The following is an 18440-nucleotide window of genomic DNA, read 5'->3' as shown; positions in this document are numbered from 1 at the left end:
AGTCAGGAATGAGGACTGCTGCAGTCCAGGGCATTCAGCTTGTAACACAGCAGTGTGAAACCCCTGGGCCACAAATTCTTGGATTTAGTACATTGTTATGATTTAAAATGTCATTATTTCCATTTTATATCTTTGTCTGTTTTCGTAGCTCTAATAGGTACTGTATTTGTGATTTGATGATAAGGTTGTGTTGTTACAGTGTGAGGAGAAAAGGACTGAGGTGACAAAGAGACAGCTTCTATTTAGGTAAGTGAAAAAAAGATAATTGATAAGGAAACTGAGCAATACAGAAACATGATATCCATTTAAAATATTTTAATCTCAAAGTGCAAAATTCTCAGAAAACATTCCAGGTGGTAAGGATTTTTATTTTCGAAATGGTTATTAGTGTCAGGTAAAGGGAGATCATTACAGTGTGATCACACTACAGTGTGATACACCAAGATGTGCCAGGCATTTGAGTGCAACATGCTGGTAGTTAATACCTAATACCTAATCTTTCTTCCTCCAAAATCGATCATTGATATCACAGTAATCACAGAATTAGGACAAAAGCAATTCAAAGTGATGCACTGATTAATTACAAACTTCTTCATAACTTTGGTTGTTTCTTAGGCCAGATTAATGACCTAAATTGGTAAGATGTTGAAACATGGAAGATTTTTTAATATAGGATGACTATTGCTTCTTAGTAATGGGAGGAAGAAGCAGAACTGGTAGTGAGTGAATGAAGAATTAACATCTGAGAAAGACTTCTCTTTGAGCCTTCTCCCAAGGTAGGTCAAATCCTGATAATTGTTTTTGTAGAAATACCTTGTTTGAAAGCATTCTACCAAATGTGTGTCTAAAACAAGGTTTAGCACACTGGAAGGCATTCCCCCTTTCCTGTGTGCTACTGTGGCATGAATGAATCTACTTTTATCCAAAGATAGTGCTTCAACCCCTTGAACTTGTTTTGTTGCCCATTAAAGAAAGGGAAACAGCTCACACTGTTGAAGGGAGGGACACTTTTGAAGACTAAGGGAGGCTGCAGCGTTTGCTGGGTTGAACAAGACATGCTCTAAACAACAGCTGGGGTTTTTTTCCCTTTTACTAAATTCTCCCATCTCACCCCACGCAATTCTTAGGTGTCAGCTTAAACTATTAAGTTCCTGAGGATTAACCTGGAGAATCTTCAACTAAAAAAGTCAAAGAGCTGATCGATGGATTCTTCTGCAAGCTTTTATGTTGCCACTTCCTTTCCACTCTGTTCCTGCTGAGGTACTCCTTCCTGTTCCGTACTGTCACCCTGTTCACCCCGAGGCTCCGGCAGTCTGCAGAAACAGTTATTGTCTAATACCAGAAATGGTTTGCCCTGTGCCTATGAAATAGGGTGCAGTCACAGGAATTCAGAGAGAAAAGTCACTGCTCAATAAGAGCAGTGAAGGTGATTTAATTTTTCCTACACTATAGAAACTGGCTCACATTCATGAACAAGGAGAATATTTTTAGTCACAAACAAAAGAGCTGTACTGCATTGTTTTTATTACCTGTGAACATCAGATTTTTCTTCCAGCAAGTCAGTGGCATCTTTCCCTTTTCTCCTTACAAATTCTTCACTTAGGCCAACCTGCTGGAGGGTGTGTCTGTAGTGTCGCTCTGCTCCTTGACGAGCATCATGCTATGAAATCAAAACTTAAACAGTAAATACATAGAACTGGGGATTCCCCACAACAGTCAGCTTGTTTTAAAGTGATGTGTTGTAAACAGTCAGCTTGTTTTAAAGTCCTAATGGGGACAAGTGGACAGTGAAACTTCCTGTCCAAAGTTTTTGTAATCCATATAGTATAGTACCAAAACTGAATAGTAGGACAATGTCTAACATCTCTCAAAGCAAGAGCTCACCTTTTCATGCTTCAGGTTCTTTTTCTTCCTTCTTCTGTTCTCCTCCTTCTACTGCAGACCGGTCTTACCAGACTAGTATACTTGTTTCTGAGTCCTAACTGACACTCAAATCAAAAGTATGTGCAAAAAAGAGTTGTGGGAAATCCTGGAAGCATGCTTGCTTGTAATTGGTAAGAACTAACAACAGTGGCGTTAATAAATGGAGAGTGCCTGTGAAATAGCTTCGTATCAGCTCAATTAAAAATCAAGCATCTTGGGTCCTATATCCTCACTGCCTCCAAATGAACCTTACAAATGGATATAGTCTGAGATAGGGTTTTCCAGAGGGACTGGTTACTTCCTAAAGATTAAGGTGTTCTATATGGAAGAATAGAAACGTAGTATCAACATGAGTGGTAAGAATTCACCCTTATCAATAGTGTTCAATCTGGTACACAGAAAGGTTACTAATATTTATCACACTTGTGTTCTCTGCCTCTATTATCAGAACAGAAAGCCCAACCCAGGAAGGTACTTTCTGTTGAAAATTTTAAAATCAGCATACTGTCAGTGTATTGTCACTGTGTTTCTAAGCAGCTGTCATTCCTGCAAGGATGTGGAACTGGAAGAGAAAACCCAGGGAAAAAGACACAGTACAGATTATTATATCTACACCTCAGGTGCAATACAGATTAGCAGCTGGTACTGTGTGATGGATGAGATGTGTTGAATGCAGCCCCAGATTGAAGAGCCTACAGGTGATAAAAGCGATGTAAACATAATTAATGTTCTTCTGTAGCAGTAGAAGTACAAAGAAAAAGTGCTTAACTGGAGAAGGTTTTAAGAAAAAAGTTTTGCATCTCTAGACTGTAGTTTAGGGCATTCAGGTGCAGAATAGGTATTAATATAATTTCTGGTGTGATAAGGCCTTGATTTTGATCAGACCATATACTGTGATTGGAATACATACTAGGAACTGGCAAGCTCCTAGAAATAAGTTTGAATGTCTGCTTCAAGTGGTAGGAAGGAATTTAAATTACACTTTGGTGGCTTTTCCATGTAGTATTTTGAGTGCAGTCCAGAGACTATGCAACCGTTTGTACCTTCTTATCCATTAATTAATTTGAGACTAGATTTCTTAATCCCTGTCTTAAATGAAAGACAATTTATCCTATTTCCCAGAAACACTCTGGGACTTTGGCCAGTTACCTTGGTGACCTGTTCGAAGAGGTATGGTCTGTTCTTGACTCGCAGTTGCATTTCTTCCAGCTCCTTTCTGTATTCTTTTGTTCTCTGTTGCATATTTTGCCTGAAATGGAAAAAGTGCCTGTCTACTATAGGTTCCCTCTGACTGTAGCTGATCAGGAATGATGAATTCTCAGAATGTGATTTAAAGGATAACTGTTTCATTCTTTGAATCACTCTGGTAATTTTCTTGATTCTGAATGCTGGGAAAATACCCCACTGCTGACAAGTGCTGGACCTATTAGCAAAACTCTTCTACTAGACTGTAAAAAAGGAAGCAGTGTTCACATTTTTAGAAAACCTTGTCTCTTATGTGTTCTGTACCAAGTTACACATTACAATTTAATGGTTTGTACAAATTAGTTTCTACAAATGTTAATCTAAAGGAAACTGTTCTATATGGAAGGAGTAGTGTGGAATTGTCAAGAAATCCAAATGAATGTGGAATGGATACAACAGCCAAAGAAGGTTAGGCTAGGAATGTTTTCAGACCCAATTTGTTCTAAAGAATTATCTGATGATGCTCAGTTAGTGGAGCAAACATTTATTTCTGTGAAGAATAGGATACTGACCGGTTCTGTTTTGATTTCTCCTTTTGTGTTTCCTCCAGACTTTTATGAGGATCCAGTGCTTTTGCTCGGCTGTTGACAGACTTTTGCATAGCTTGACATTTCATTTTCTGCTTCTCCAGCCAATAAATTCCTTCTTTGTCCCCTTCCTTTTTGTTATCTTGGGCATATCTATATAGAAAAAAAGTTACTGATGAGCCCACTGCCAGGCCACATGCTAGCTGGGAATTTCACTTTTGTAGTCCTCTAAGGATGAAAAGCAAAATTTTAGCCATACAAGTGTGCAGTTTCCAAATCAACTGGGAGGCAGAGCAAGACTTGACAAAGAAAAAAGACAGAGAAACGTTTAGGAAATGTATTGTTGTTGTAGTTGATGTGATGAGGGAAAACAATGATGTTTTTTCCTCCATTTTGGTCCATAGCTATACTGTCTTGTAGACAAACTTTTCTACCTACCTGATAGCTGATTCCCTCTTTCTAGTTGCATCTGTAATATGCAGAGGAAGGGTGTTGGAAGAGAGAGAGGAAAGTCCAGGCAAAGAGTGACTTCTTTGCACTGAAGCCTTGGAAAGCTTCTGAGAATCCTGAAAAAAATGAAACTTCATTCAGTGTATTTGTTCACAGAGAGTTGCTAGTACAGAATCTCCTCTGTTCTTTGCCTACCAAAGAGAACAGCTGGGGTATGAGAATGCACTCATTCTTCTCTCTTCCATCAGCAGAGATTTACATGTGGATGGGCTGAGGGACAAGGGGAAGGAGACATGATTAGAGCTATGAAAGGGTGACTGAGCCTTAGCTGTCATAGCTCATCTCTTTGTGCAGAATTTTATTCTCTGGTCTGGCCTAGAATTCTGCAGTACTCTCAATACAAGGGCAGAGGTCACAGAATGTTAACTATTCATAATTAAGTGCTATAAACTAAAGAAGTTGGTATCTTGACAGGAGAAAGCAGTACCACAGAAATATCCAGGTATCTCACCTTTATCTTTTCATTAGCCTGCCTCTGCCTGGCATGGAGATTGGAGGTTCTTAGCTTGAATGGCTTATTACGAGTTGGCTCTTTGATTTCTTGTCTCATTACTGCTTTCCTCTGAAATGCCCAGTAAAGTTCTTCAAAATCTGGTATTGTTGGATTAATCTTTGGCTTGAAGCTGAAACCGTTGTCCTGTAAGAAGCCAAGTCTTTCCTGCTTAGTCCTGGTCGCAGTTCGGGACTGAGGCTCCCTCCGACAGTTGCTGGTATCGATGGGAGCTACGGAGCTCTTGAGCAAATCCTTTGCTCTCATTTGAATGCGAATTTCCCTGTAGAGTTCAGCTTCTAATGGATCCAAAGGAAAGCAATGACAAGAGTATGAATGACATAAAAAGCTGCAAAGTTGCCACCACCCAAGTCTAAACTTTCCATTATGATGGCAGCTACACATACAGGAGACCAAACATCCTATGCACTTCTTCTCACCCTTTTCAGCCCTTCTCTCCTCTGCCTCCCAGGAAAAAATAATTCAAAGATAGCAGTAAAACTATGGTAGGGTCTCTTTCTTAGGCATTAATTTCTAGATATCTCCTTTACTTATTAGAGCAATAACTGAACAGGTCTTCTACTCTTAGGGGTGCCAGGTAACTTGTGCCCTTTGTCTTGCAGAAGTGTTAATCAAGGTTGTACTTTTTATCTGGGACTTACAGTGTTGACTCTGTGGTACAAATGAGTTGTTCAAGTATACTTGTAACAGATGATGGCTTTTCTATGTAATGTCCAGCAGTAATTGTCTATACTGGAAAAGCTTTTAAGTAAGGAACATTTGATGCATAAATCACATTTTGTGACTTCTGTGACAAACTTTCCTGAGAAAGAATGTGTTTCAGATTATAGCATCAAACTGAAGTCCTTCCCTGTGCAGCACTAAGTATTTGTGAAAATGCAGACAGTTGGCTGGGGGTTGGTTTTTTGCTTTTAGGAAAAAAAATCAATACTGCTGTTTGCAAAAATAAGATGGTTTTGAGTCTATTTATAGGTTTTCACTGACTGAAGTATGAAATGTTCATTTCTCTTCTCGTATACCAGATAGAAATGGAACAGTGGTTTGTCCTTTGCTGCCTTTTATCTTTCTAATCTATTTAGGTTAATACACCCCAGCAGAATGTTTTCTGACGGAAACTGAACTGGTGTATCCTCAAGCAGAAATCACTGGGAAACAAGTAAAAAAAGAGAAAAGGATGAGAAAAGCCATGAGAATTATTAAGGACTGGCTTAGTTCCCACATTCAAGCATGAAGTCTGTACTGCTTACTTCAAACTTTCAACTGTGGTGGCTTAAGCCATCTAAAAGCAAGCAAGCAAGCAAGCATCAGTAACATTTCCTTGGCTGTCCTTCTGACTAGAATGGTCCTGGCACCTACTTCCCCTGTTTTAGCACTTAAGCCAGTGCAAGTGGGAAGGTAACTGGGAACATCAGAGAATGGTAGGAGAGACCAGACTACTACACTGTCACTTAGAACCAAACTAATTGTCTGATTTGGGCTCAGGAAATATTTTTCTCCTCTCCTCGGGGCTCTGTACAGCATGGATCACTTGGGTAGGAGTAAAATTGTCAGATCTAAGATACGGCATGGACCTTAGAGACTATGGCACTACATCTGTCTTCATGTTTGTGCCACAAATCATCTCAGTCCCTTTAGCATAACCAAAGGTATGGAATCCCAAACTGTCACGATCTGCAGCAAAATGGGTATGGAAATCTGTCTGAAGAGCTCAATGTGCTGAGATTTTCTGGGGAGTGGAAATGAACTGCTGCTGCTGACACTGATAAAAGACTAATAAACTTAGGGCATCCCTACTGCAAGGGTATCTAAACAAAATGTAATGACCAGTGACGCACAGGAGACTCAACAACACCAGGGGATATAATGACACTGGCCTTACGCTCCAAGTAATGCCCTATGGGCCATGATCTTACCTCCCAGCATGGAGACAGCAAGGGGCAGGCAGGGAGGTGCTTTTACAGAAAGAGCCCTGGCATGTTACCTTTGAGTTTATCTCCAAGAAGTGAGTCATAAGTAGATTTAGGAACTTTTTTACTGGCTTGCTTCTGTTTGGAGCTCTCATTTGGCGTTGCTGCTGCCAGGAACTTTTGTCTGATAGCTTCTTTCTTTTTCTCTTCTTTCTCCAGAAAACTGAAGGGCCGCTGTGTTGAAAGTAGCAGCTCCTTTCTTTTCTGTGTTGCTGCTTGCCTGCGAATCTCATTCTGCTCCATTATTTCCTGATAAAGGGGCAGAAACACATGGGCAGGTACAGGTTGTGCCCGGAATTGTTTCTGACATTCAGCTTCATCCTGGCTTTGCCTTATGTCTCTCTGTTTGTCTAGTTCAAGAAACATGTATGACTTCATCAACTCGGATTTTTTGCGAGCTTCCCGTAGTGTCATTTTGAAAGGCTGAGGGATGGTGATGGAAGGAATCCAGGGAGATGAAGCACTTTTGGGCCTCAACCGGGATTTAGGAAACAAGTGAGGCTTTTGCTGATCCCAGGTACTGTCCGAGGTGAGGTCGGTCAAAGAACTGGACTGCCTTTTGTTACCAGATGTGTGACTAAGACAAAGACATTATGAAGGGGAAATAAGTGAAATTATTAACAAACAGAGTTAAAAGAAGGGAGACACTATTGATTAAGAGAGAGAGACCCCGTAGGCTGAGCTGGTTGTTAAAAGACAGACCTAGCATTTGTCATTCTCAGACTCCATATTTTGCTTTGCTACCAAAGTTTGTGAGCAAAGCTTTGCTTGGTTTATGTTTTCCATGTATAAAATGGAAATTAGGCCTATTTGGCTTTGTCACGCAATTTATTATGCTGCTAGAACTCTATTGCCAAAAAGGCCACAAGCAAACCAGGAATTTCCAACTTTAGGGTTATCGTGCTAATAGCTACTCAGCATAAAAGACAAACGCAGGAGAGGCAATAAATTATGCACGCAGATGCACAAATCCTAACAAACAGTACCAAGCACTAGCATTCCTGGGATGCTGATGGGAATGCCATTGCAAGAAACTGCTTTAGTGTGATGCTTGAGAGGTTCAGCTGGAAACTTTGTAGCTGAGAAGATGACCATATTATTGATAGTAAGAAAAAAACCCCACCTGACACTATCCTGGGTCTCATTAAAATAGCAAATGTCTCATAGGATGTCTGAGGGTAATTGTGAAAGTGAGTGAAACTTAGGAGACTTTAGGGAAGGAACAAATACAGGCAAAAGAAGGATCAAGGTGAATCACAGTGGACCAAGAACAGGAAAGGGAAAAAAGGGGGGAAACAGAAGGTGCAGATCCTGTGTGAACAGACTCCTGGTCAATACACTTGCTGGTGATTGCTGCACTCTCTTCTTCATAAACTATTTTCTTTGTAAGAGCATGCATATGTGACCTGCTACTGAATGTCAAGCTAGACTAAACACAGAGAAAGACATCTGAGAGCTCAGCGTTGGAAAGACCATAGCTCTGAAGGCTGGATGCTGGACAGAAGCGTGTGTGATCTGCTGGCACGTTTTAAGCATGATCAGCTGGTGAGTGGGATGAGGATTTGTGCTGTTCGTGTTTTATGTGAATGCTGCTTACGTGGGCACCCACTGACCCCATCCTCCCTGTTGTGAACACACCTGTGGCTAGTGTTTTGGCACTACACACGTGCATTTTGGAACTTCATGCTCCGCCTCCTCACTGGCCAGAACGAGCAGGAATCCCGCACCCCATCCTGCCCTCCGTACCGGGTATCATCATCCTACCTGAGAGCCTCCCTCAGCTTCTCACGCAGAACTTCCGCCTCCCTCCTGAAACCCTCCAGCTCCTCATCTTCTTCGAACACCCCGAGGTCATCCCATAACTTTGCCTGGCACGGTACGCCCGGTTCTAACGGAGACCGCCGGCCTCCCATCCCGAGAGGATGCTCCCAGCTCCTTGCCCGGCGCTGGGAAACGGGCAATCGGCGTATTACAGCTTAAGGGGATGTCGCGTCACCTGGAAGAGATGAAATAAATCGGGAAGCGCTCGTTTCGGGAGCGCGACTCCACCGCCTCCCCCGCCCGGAGCGCCGCGGCCGCGCCCCGCCTCACTGCGTGCCCTGCCTCAGCCCGGCCTCCGCCAATCAGCGCCGCCAGCGCCGCCTAGCCCCGCCCCATGGGCATCAAGCAGCCAATCAGACACGAGTCCGGCGGCGCGCACGGCGTTGTCGTGGTTTCGCGGCGCCACTTCCGGCCGCCGTCAGTTCCGCGGCGATGGCGGCGCTGCGCGGGCGGGCGCTGCTGGCCCCGCTCGGAGCGCGGCTGCGGCCAGGGCCCCGCGCCCCGTTCCGCCCCGCCACCGCCACCGCCAGCGCCAGCGCCGCCCCGCCGGTCTACGATGTGGTGGTGTCGGGTGGGGGTATGGTCGGGAGCGCCATGGCCGCCGTGCTCGGTAAGGCTGTGACCCACTCGCCCGCAGTGTGAGATAAGCGTGTGTAGGATCTCAATGTCCAAGATCCTGCTGCGGGATCTCCTTGGTCCTGCGTCCTCGTATGGCAACGCTCTAAAATTGACTTGAAGCTGTTTGGTGAGCTGGTCAGCGATGAGCCTAGCCCCATCCGTGTGTGAGCGTAGCTGTTAGTGGAGCCAGGACTTGGAATGCTGCAGACTGTCGTGTTTCTGTGAAACATGCTCATCCTTGACTAGCTGGTGGTAATGTCACCCGTCACTGAAAATCCTTTTCTGATCATAGAATCGTAGAATGAAAGAGGCCTTAAATATCATCTAGTTCCACCCGCCGTGCTGTGTGTGGGAACACCCTCCATAGACCCATCCAGCCTGGCCTGGAGCACTCCAGGGCTGCAGACTTACAGCTATTTTGGGCAGCCTGTTCCAGTGTCTCACCACCCTCACAGCAAAAACTTCCTCCTAATACCTAATCTAAACCTCCTCTCTTTCACTTTGAATCCATTCCTCCTTGTCCTGTCCCTACTTGATCTTGTAAAAAGTCCCTTTTTGTCTTTCTCGTGGGCTCCCTTCAGGTACTGGAAGGCCACCATTCAGTCACCCCTAAGCCATCTCTTTTCCAGGCTGAACAAACCCAATTCTCTCACCCTTTCCTTGTAGGTGAGTTGCTCCGTTCCTCTAATTGTTATTATCTAATCCCAAGTTTCATTCTCTAACCCTCTAGTTTAAACACTGGAATACCAATTTAAAATGGATTTCTGCTTGTTTTGTATCATTAGAGACCATGAGAGCACGGGCTGCTTCTTTATTTGCAACATGGATTCAGAAGGGTGCAATAATGACAGAAACCTAAAGAAAATAGTGCACAGAAGAGCCAAAGATCCTGAGCAATAAGTGTTTTACGAGTATAAGGGTTTTCCTTGCATACTTATGTTCTGCTTGTATTGTGAGACAAGAGCACAGTGGATTTGAGACAGTATAAGGATCCCCTCCAGCAGTGATATCTAAGGCTGACAAGCAGGTTTGGGACTTCTCAAGAGATGAGGTTATTACTGTGCATAATCTAGAAAATATGCCCAGGACACTGCTGTCTTTAGGGCTGCTGTAGTAGTAAGCTCTAGAGATTGCAAGGACATAATTTCTGTCCTCAGTACCTTTTGCATCTCTGGTGGTTGGATGCAGCAAGCATGGCCAGCTCAGCTGCAGTGTTTAATGCTTTACTTGAGTCTTCATTTTTTTCAGTTCCCTTTAACTGGAAGTTCAAAGTCTAAACTGCCTGTACTATGCCATTGTTAGAATGTAAGGACAGAAAAAACATTAATATAATTAATGTAGTATCATAGAAGTTGATACTACATTAGAGTATTTTGATCTCTTCTTCTAAAAGGTGAATTTATGTTTAGGCTCTGGAACATGTGTTCTGTGCATGGAGTAAACACTGCAGGTTTCACTTGTTAATACTCCACTAATGAATTTTCTTTAAAAAATGGCACAAATCTGTATGAAAATGTAAACTTTATATGAAAAGAAAATATGTAGTCCTTGTTTTAAATGGAAAAGAGTTTTCCATCTCAGTAACAGGACTGTAGTCATAAAGCTTTAAAATACAAAAGTCTTTAAAATACAAGTCATAAAGCTTTAAAATACAACACAGGTCAAAACCTGTATTGTAAATGTATTTCTTTATGAAATGTTGCATCTACTCTGTATTATTACAAAGATTCAGGTGTTACTGAGACAGAAATAGGAAATGAGATTTTTGGCAGGAGTTTTGAAACAAATAATGTATTTGCTTATTTTAGGGCATGATATCCACTTCCATGATAAGAAGATTGCTTTGCTGGAGGCTGGTCCTAGGAAAGAATATGATCACATGCCAGACAGTTACAGTAACAGGGTCAGTTCCATCTCCCCAGGATCAGCAACCCTCCTAAGGAGTAAGTATGATTTTGTTGTTTGCATTTTTAACATTTATATTCAAGCTTGTTTTGTTTAAGCAAAAACTCTTCTTTTTTGCCTTTGTTTCTTAGTATCCTACATGTTTAGTTGTGGTTATTAAATCAGACTTCTCTTGATTACAGGGATCTGTGTTCTGGTATCTTGGTCTGATTTGTTATTATATAAATATTTGGGGTACTAAGTTAGTGAAAGGTGCTCTCTACAGCACCTGGAATGTTCTATACACAAATGAAACTTAGTGCTTTGTAGTCTAGTAACTCAATCCTGAATTAATGAGGATTGTCATTTTAAAGACATATTTGAGCCTTAATTCCTTGTGGAGAAAGAAATGTTCCCTACAATAATGGCTGTGTGTTTCTGTGTCTGTTTTATTACCCAGTGATGGGCCAGTGAGAGTTCACACAGAGCTCTTGTTTCTCTCCTGCTGGCTTGTGTTAACAGTAAAGCAGTGTGGTGCTGGAGCTATGATAGCATTGAGGCAGATCTGGCCCTGTCTGGATGGTGCAAGCTGAACCTGAGCATAGTCAGGGAAGGGTGGAGGAGAGTATGGAGTGGGCTTCAGTTTTGTTTTGGTCTCAGTGTCACATGTGAGCCTGTATCTCCATGTATTTGTATCCTTTTTCTGTTTCAGGCTGTGGTGCCTGGGATCATGTCTGCAGCCTGAGATTCAAACCCTTCCGACGAATGCAGGTGCCTGACTTAGGGCTGCAAATATACTATGTGTCTGTCTACTCTGAATTCTCAAAAGTACTTACATCAATGATACAAAGGTTTTTCTTTCTTTGGTAAAGGGCAGGTCATGCTTATGTTTATTCCTGTCCCTATTTTGTGGGTAGCAGTCTGCTCAGAAATACCTGTCCTCAGGGTCTCGGTATTACAGGCTGAAAGGTGCACTCCTAATGGAAGCTGTAGATACTGAGATGTGTGTTAGTCAGGAAATAATGGTAAAGAGCATATTGGTTTGGCTCGGATAGTTAGTTCTCTTCATAGCAGCTTTTATGGGGCTGTGTTTTGGATTTGTGACCAGTGCTGGCAACAAAGAGATGTTTTAACTTATTGCTGAGCAGCGCTCACAGTGCCAGGGCTGTCTCTGTTTCTCACACTGCCCTGCCAGTGAGCAGGGATGCACAAGAAGCTGGGAAGGTACACAGCTGGACAGCTGACCCTGACTGATATTCCATATCATATAGTGTCATGCATAGCAATAAAAGCCAAGGAAAAGAAGAAGGAAAGAAGGGAAGTTCAGAGTGATGGTGTTTGTCTTCCCAAGTAACCAGTATGCTTGATGGGGCCCTGCTCTCTTGGAGATGGCTGAACACCTGCCTGCCCTTGGGAAGCAGTGAATTAATTAATTCCTTGTTTTGCTTTGCTTGCACGTGTGACTTTTGCTTTTCCTATTGAACTGTGTTTACCTCAACCCATGAGTTTTCTACTTTCACCCTTCCAGTTTTCTTCCCCATCCCAGTGGAGAGGAGTGAGGAAGCAGCTGCATGGGGCTGAGCTGCCTGCTAGGGTTAATCTACAGCAAGGTTGTAGGGTAGCTTTATTTGTCAATTATGTAACAGGAAAGTAAGGATAAAAAACTTGACCGGGAATTACTTCTTGAGCTTAAGCTAAATCATTTAATGAAATTAATTATGTGATGCTGGGAACAGACAGTAATCCAAGATGTTTCCTCTAGTTCTGTATTTCTAGATTGCCATGTCTTTTTGCTGTTAAGTCCCAGAAATGGACAGCACTTCTTTATCACATAGCTTCATGTAATGTATTTTTTTCTTTGTAGGTGTGGGATGCTTGTTCAGAAGCCATGATCGTTTTTGAGAAAGATGACTTAGATGACATGGGTTACATAGTGGAGAATGATGTCATTATGTCTGCTCTCACAAAACAGTTAGATGCAGTAGCAGGTAGTGGACAACTTCTTTAATGTTTTATTTCCTGCAGATAGCTTCAATACTTGCCTTCTGTTGAGTGTACTAAGTCTTGAGAGTGAGAAATTTGACTAACAAGTAACTCTTGAGAAATGGGCAGCTTCTGGAACTGGGAAGGGAGGGAGAAATCTGTCTTCCAAAGGCTACCCAGTAGGAAAGTACTTGCATATGTAGTTCTCCAGAATACAGTCTCTCCAAAATTAGACTTAATTAAAAGATCTGTAGCTACTTGTCCAGAGCAGGCCTGGCAGTGACAAGGGCTTGTCCAGATCTGTTCTTTCAGGGTGCCTTGAGAATTGTAGGGTCAGCTGCTAGGGTGCTGTTAAGACACGCATGGCCTTGGCTGTTACAGCAATGTTTCCTTTTTTCCTGTGTGTGTCATGCTGTGACCATGGTGCTTTGTGTTCCCATCAGACCGGGTGGAGGTTTTCTACAGGAGCAGAGCAGTCAAGTACACCTGGCCCCTTCCTTCCCACAGCTGCGACACAAGCCCTTGGGTGCAAGTTGAGTTAGCTGATGGACGCAGACTTCAGACCAAGCTGCTGGTAACTAAGCTCTTTATTTCTGTTGGTCAGGCTTTCTCTCTAACCCAAGTCCTTTCCACTGGATTTGGTTCTGATTCCATGTGTGCTGCTCCACCCACGTGGAGTGCAAGAGTGAGGTGAGTGGCTGTGGGACACAGGGCAAAGAGACACTGCTGAACTGGAGAAGAGCAGAAGGGGCCACCTCTTCTGTTTTTTGGGGAGTTTGTTTTTCTTCTGAATGAACAGACAATATATAAAGGCTGAGGTTTGTAGAGTGAAGTACTGGCTTTCTAGGAGCTGCTGAAGAAGTTGCACACATATCTTTGTTTTGCAGATTGGTGCAGATGGTCATAACTCTGTAGTCCGGAAGGAAGCTGAAATTAAGAATGTGGAACATCAGTATGACCAGTCAGCTGTGGTGGCAACTCTCCATTTATCTGAGGTAAAATTCTGCTAAATTGATTCTTCCGTAAGCAGCAGAACAGCTTAAGAGAGTGATCTGGCTCACTGCCCACTTGCTTCTTTCCACTGTAGGCCACAGACAATAATGTAGCATGGCAGAGGTTCCTTCCCACCGGGCCAATTGCACTTCTTCCGGTAGGGTGACTCTGTATTTTTTGGATGATTTTTAAAAATTTTATTTTCTTGTAGTTATTAACTTTATTTCGGTCTGTGTCTTTCTGTGTTTGTTCTGTCTCTTAAGAATTTGTGCATCTGCCCTTGAGGCTTCATTTATTGGGTTTTTTGCCTCCTGCCCTCTCACTTTATCCTTGGTATTTCCCACTTGTTACAAGTTGGGCTGGAAGCATAATTTTCAGAGGGGCTGGTGTGAGGCAGGGCAGTGGGGAAATCTTTGCTCTGAATATTTATTTTTGCTACTTTTTCTCTTGATATTTACCCTTCACATTCTCTTAAACTAGCTGTCTGACACTGCCAGCTCTCTGGTCTGGTCTACGTCTCATGACCATGCATCGGAACTTCTCGCTATGGATGAGGAAAGTTTTGTGGATAGCATCAACTCTGCCTTTGTGAGTATCAGCTTTGTATGAGGCAGGTATGAGGCTTTGAAAAATAGAATAGAGCCCTGTAGCTTAAACAACAGTAATGGGAGAGGTGGATTTTGAAGTTCTTTCCTCTGGTGAGAATGAAATTAAAAAGGCACTTAGCAAAGAAGAGATGACCCCTTGGGATTGAATTAGGTTAGTTCTGAAAGTCACAGAAGTTGACCTAAATTTCCAAAAGGTAGGCTCACCCTAGTTGGAAATGGTATGCCCTAAAATGGTGAAGATAGTTTTTTCTACTGTATAGTTTTGTCCAACTGGTTAAAACTCAGTATTTGGAACTCAGATTTTTTTCAGCTGTATTCTTTTATACGTCTAGTTTGGGTCAACTTCCAAAGATTTGTTTGGCTTTTTCAGTGGAGCAACATAAACCACTCCGACTTCATTGACACTGCTGGGGCCCTGTTTCGTTCTGCCGTTTCCCTCCTGAAGCCCTCGGGGACTGCAGTCCGTCAGCTGCCGCCAAGCGTTGCCAAGGTCGATGCAGAGAGCCGAGCCATGTTCCCTCTTGGAATGGGGCACGCGACAGAGTATGTGCAGCACCGCGTGGCTCTGATCGGGTGAGCTCCTCAGCGGGAGCCCTTGGGTGAGTGGGTGGCGTGTGGTTAGAAATGAAGTGAGGATAGCAACTCCTAGTCAACAAATCAGATGTTAGAGATAAGATGTTGTTCCAGTTTGACTTTATCCAGATCCAGTTTGTTCTGTGTGCCCTCCTGTCCTTTTGTATGAGTAGCTTTCTGCCCAGTATGTGTGCTTTCTGTGTAAATGGAATGAGAATTATTTTCCTCTTCTGGTTTGTACAGTCCAGTGAAACAATCCAGTATCTCATGCTGGATCTGTACTTCCCCAAACATTGTAGCAGCCATTCTGTGCACCAGTTTGAGTTTTAAACTCACCCTTCTTGAACACAAATGACAAAAATTATTCCATATGGGATGTCAGAGACGTTTTTATGGTGGCCGATTGAAATAGGAAAATACCTCATTACTTAATTTCTAAAGTTGCATGTACTTTCTTCTCTGCCACAGCTGCAGTATGGTGGTAGCTTTTATTTAATTTTTAAATTTCATTTATTTTATTTAATTCTTGGATGCTGTGCTATACTTCAGTGTACTACACTTTTCATCTTTCCAATCTGCGAGCCACTCTATTCTTGGGAGTATTCTGGGCTTTATAGCTTGGTAAAGTACATGATCTTGCATTTTGTATCAAAACTTCCTTTAATTTCTCTAACTTTGTGACTCCCATATCAACATGTCTGCTTTGTCCTTTACAGATAAGTTTGTTCATAGAAGAACCTGGTTTTGTTTCTATTCAATGATATCCCACTTCTTTACACTCATGACCTGTCCACTTTGTGTTTGTGCAATGTGCCATTGACAGAGCTTCTGTTGTGCTGAGGCCACTTAAAAAACATTAAGGCCTGTTCCAGACATGATCTGAGAGGACTTTTGCTAGTCACGTGTTTGTAATTTTTCCTTTCAGACCTGCTTTTTGTTATCTCCCCTTTGTCTTGCTTCTTACAACTGGAGAGGCAGTCAGGTAGTTCAGCATAGCATGCAAGGATAAAGCTGGATAAAGCGCATATGCTGCTCTAAAGTGGCTCATTGCAAAGAGGTGAGGAGTGCTACACTGATCCCTTCTGGGGTTAGTCAGCCATTGTGGATTTATTCAAGAAAGAAAATAAATTTATCTTCTCTTGCTCCAGGGATGCAGCACACAGAGTCCACCCACTTGCAGGACAAGGTGTAAACCTGGGCTTTGGTGATATTGCATGTTTAGCTCATCACCTCAGTGCAGCAGCCTTCAATGGGAGCGATCTGGGTAAGGATCCAAAACAATGCAGTAGCACTAAGAGGATTGGTCTTCCAGGCCTTTGCTGCTACACCAGGACAAGCATGGTTAAGCATGCTCCTGTCTTGTGTTTGAAAGCACGAGCTTTGTTGAAGCAAAGGTGTTCTAATGTCTATTGGCTGTGGAACAGTTTAAGATTCTTGGATGCAGTTTCCATCCCACAAATCTTAAAGCTGCTTTACAAAAAATAAAGCTCTGCAGGATGGTAATTAAAGACGGGGTGAGATGAAGAGCACTAGCTGGTAGAAGGAGGTCTTTATTGGAATGGACCATTTCTCTGTTCTCTTTCAGTTGCTAGAGGAAACTGCTCTATAGACAAGATGCACAGTTGTTTGTGGCACATCAAGTGTAATAGAAGCATTCAATTATATCTTCCAGGCTCCTTAAAGCACCTCCTTAAGTTTGAAACAGAACGTCAGAGGCACAATGTCTCCTTGATAGCTGCTACTGATGTGCTAAAGAGGCTGTACTCCACCACACTGGCTCCTCTGGTGTTGCTGAGGACATGGGGATTGCAAGCAACAAATGCCCTGCCTCCTGTCAAAGTAAGGAACTCACTTCAGGGGTGTAGATATTGTCCAAAACTATTAGTGAAATATACACAAGATGTAAAGATTTTTGTTTGTTTTAAATGAAACATTTTTGGTTGGAAAATACTACTTGTTTAAACTAGGGGGTTTGTGTCCTGAATGGGCCTGAGGAGTTCCTAAATAACTGATGGGTCAGTAGTAGACTGGTTGTATCCCTGCAGCACAAGGGAATATAAAGGATCTAAGTGTCTTACATTCTGTATCAGTAGTCAGGAGTTAGAGGTCATCAGAATTATTTTGCTATCGAATTGAAAATCAAACCTTGAATTGTATTCCGGCAATGCACAGAAAAAAACCAAGCCCTAGGAAGACATGTCTTCACTAAGACATCATGTGACTTTACAGATGCAGTGTGCAGCTCAGACTTAACTTTTGCCTTGTGAATTGTTCCCTTGTGGCAGAAGTTCAAGTCCCTAAAATGGAAATTACCTGAGGAAGGCAGTGGTGAGGAGCTTCTGTCTTAAACATAGACCCTCTGTTGGCATAATATCTGCCTGAACTCACTGTCTTGACCTAGTTGCTGAATTTTTGTGAGGTTCCTTAAACCCTCTGCTCTCAAAGCTCCCAAGCACCACCACATTAGATTCCTCATTTCTGGATTTCAATTTTTATTTCATTTATTCTTCATATTAAACAGAGGTGCTCTGTTTCCTTTGTGCTGTGGTCAGAGCTGAGACACTCCAGAGTTGAAAATCAGTACATTCCTAAGGCAAAGCAGCTGCCATTGGCACAGTGTCTTCATTAAAGAAGACAATGCTGCGGCTTCAGTGGTCAGAATTTTTTTTCTCTTTCTCTGTTTGAAAGAAAAGAACAAATGAAGACCTCTTTTCTGAGCAAAGAACCTGTTTGTAACACCAGTTTTGTGCTACTTGGGAAAAAAAGGAACACTACAATTCTGTTAATTTTCTAGGACACAGGGATAGGTTCTCTGCATGTGGCTAGAAAGACTGGCCAAAACCTGTTGTTCATTTACATAAAAGGGAACGTGCCTAAAGCTTCTTCCTACAACACACGCTTATGAATTACTTCTCTTTTTCTTCTCTTTTAGGAGCAAATCATGGCTTTTGCCAGCAAGTGATCTGTTGTCAGTCTGGAACAGCAGCTTGCCTGTGAATGCATTGCCCTTAAAAGGACTGTGCCTGACTCGAACCTTTGAATTGTTATTTTAATTTACAATAAAACGGAGGGATTGAGCTCTGTATTACATCATCCACTGGTTTATGCAAAAGCTCTGTCTCATTTGCCCTCCTCAAGAGGATTTAGGGTTTCTTTCCATAGTACCAGTATGTCTTCCACCACAGAACTAAATGTACAACGTGCTTTTAATTTGGGCATCCTGAATTGAAGACCAAGGTGGAAACAGCTGTCTGTCTTTTGGCAAACACATTGCTGA

The 18440-nt window shown here is 42.5% G+C and overlaps 3 protein-coding genes across 5 annotated transcripts in view; 1 reads left to right on the top strand and 2 right to left on the bottom strand.

Annotated features, from left to right (window-relative positions):
- Nucleotides 1–916: 916 nt before the first annotated feature.
- On the bottom strand, nucleotides 917–8792 carry FAM161B (FAM161 centrosomal protein B). Its single transcript, XM_085061824.1, has 8 exons — nucleotides 8448–8792; nucleotides 6698–7260; nucleotides 4657–4994; nucleotides 4134–4261; nucleotides 3681–3848; nucleotides 3073–3172; nucleotides 1530–1660; nucleotides 917–1313 (listed from the first exon to the last, which is right to left on the bottom strand). Exons 1-8 carry the CDS (start codon nucleotides 8594–8596, stop codon nucleotides 1223–1225), a joined length of 1668 nt encoding a protein of 555 aa, XP_084917950.1. The 5' UTR covers nucleotides 8597–8792; the 3' UTR covers nucleotides 917–1222.
- A 133-nt stretch (nucleotides 8793–8925) lies between these two features.
- COQ6 (coenzyme Q6, monooxygenase) lies at nucleotides 8926–18256 on the top strand. Of its 2 annotated transcripts, XM_085061828.1 has the most exons (12): nucleotides 8926–9114; nucleotides 10931–11065; nucleotides 11719–11777; nucleotides 12871–12994; nucleotides 13433–13563; nucleotides 13877–13984; nucleotides 14077–14139; nucleotides 14463–14570; nucleotides 14961–15163; nucleotides 16312–16427; nucleotides 16836–17002; nucleotides 18096–18256. In XM_085061828.1, exons 1-12 carry the CDS (start codon nucleotides 8937–8939, stop codon nucleotides 18123–18125), a joined length of 1422 nt encoding a protein of 473 aa, XP_084917954.1. In that variant the 5' UTR covers nucleotides 8926–8936; the 3' UTR covers nucleotides 18126–18256. The 2 variants fall into 2 exon arrangements, with proteins under 2 accessions (XP_084917954.1, XP_084917955.1); XM_085061829.1 differs by lacking the exons at nucleotides 12871–12994; nucleotides 13433–13563.
- Nucleotides 12687–18440, bottom strand: part of ENTPD5 (ectonucleoside triphosphate diphosphohydrolase 5 (inactive)) — a 30017-nt gene continuing 24263 nt past the window's right edge. The window contains exon 16 of one of the 2 annotated variants that reach the window (XR_014852551.1): nucleotides 12687–17840. The gene's annotated coding sequence lies outside the window, so the exon portion shown is untranslated. The remainder of the gene's footprint in view (nucleotides 17841–18440) is intronic. The other variant, XR_014852552.1, reaches the window with a different exon arrangement.

Source organism: Lichenostomus cassidix, chromosome 5, assembly GCF_008360975.1.
Source record: "Lichenostomus cassidix isolate B80296 chromosome 5, HeHo_3.0, whole genome shotgun sequence".
NCBI classification, from domain to species: Eukaryota; Metazoa; Chordata; class Aves; order Passeriformes; family Meliphagidae; genus Lichenostomus; species Lichenostomus cassidix.
This window is presented reverse-complemented; position numbering and strand designations above follow the sequence as displayed.

Excerpts from the sequence above, each read along its gene's own strand:
- COQ6 (XM_085061828.1), top strand. The coding sequence starts at position 8,937 with ATGGCGGCGCTGCGCGGGCGGGCGCTGCTGGCCCCGCTCGGAGCGCGG. Across the intron at positions 14,571-14,960 it reads ATAGCATCAACTCTGCCTTT|TGGAGCAACATAAACCACTC; the intron begins GTGAGTATCAGC and ends TGGCTTTTTCAG. Across the intron at positions 15,164-16,311 it reads CACCGCGTGGCTCTGATCGG|GGATGCAGCACACAGAGTCC; the intron begins GTGAGCTCCTCA and ends CTCTTGCTCCAG.
- FAM161B (XM_085061824.1), bottom strand. The coding sequence starts at position 8,596 with ATGGGAGGCCGGCGGTCTCCGTTAGAACCGGGCGTACCGTGCCAGGCA. Across the intron at positions 3,173-3,680 it reads GAGAAATCAAAACAGAACCG|GCAAAATATGCAACAGAGAA; the intron begins GTCAGTATCCTA and ends TTTCCATTTCAG. Across the intron at positions 1,314-1,529 it reads GAAAAATCTGATGTTCACAG|ACTGCCGGAGCCTCGGGGTG; the intron begins GTAATAAAAACA and ends CTGTTTCTGCAG.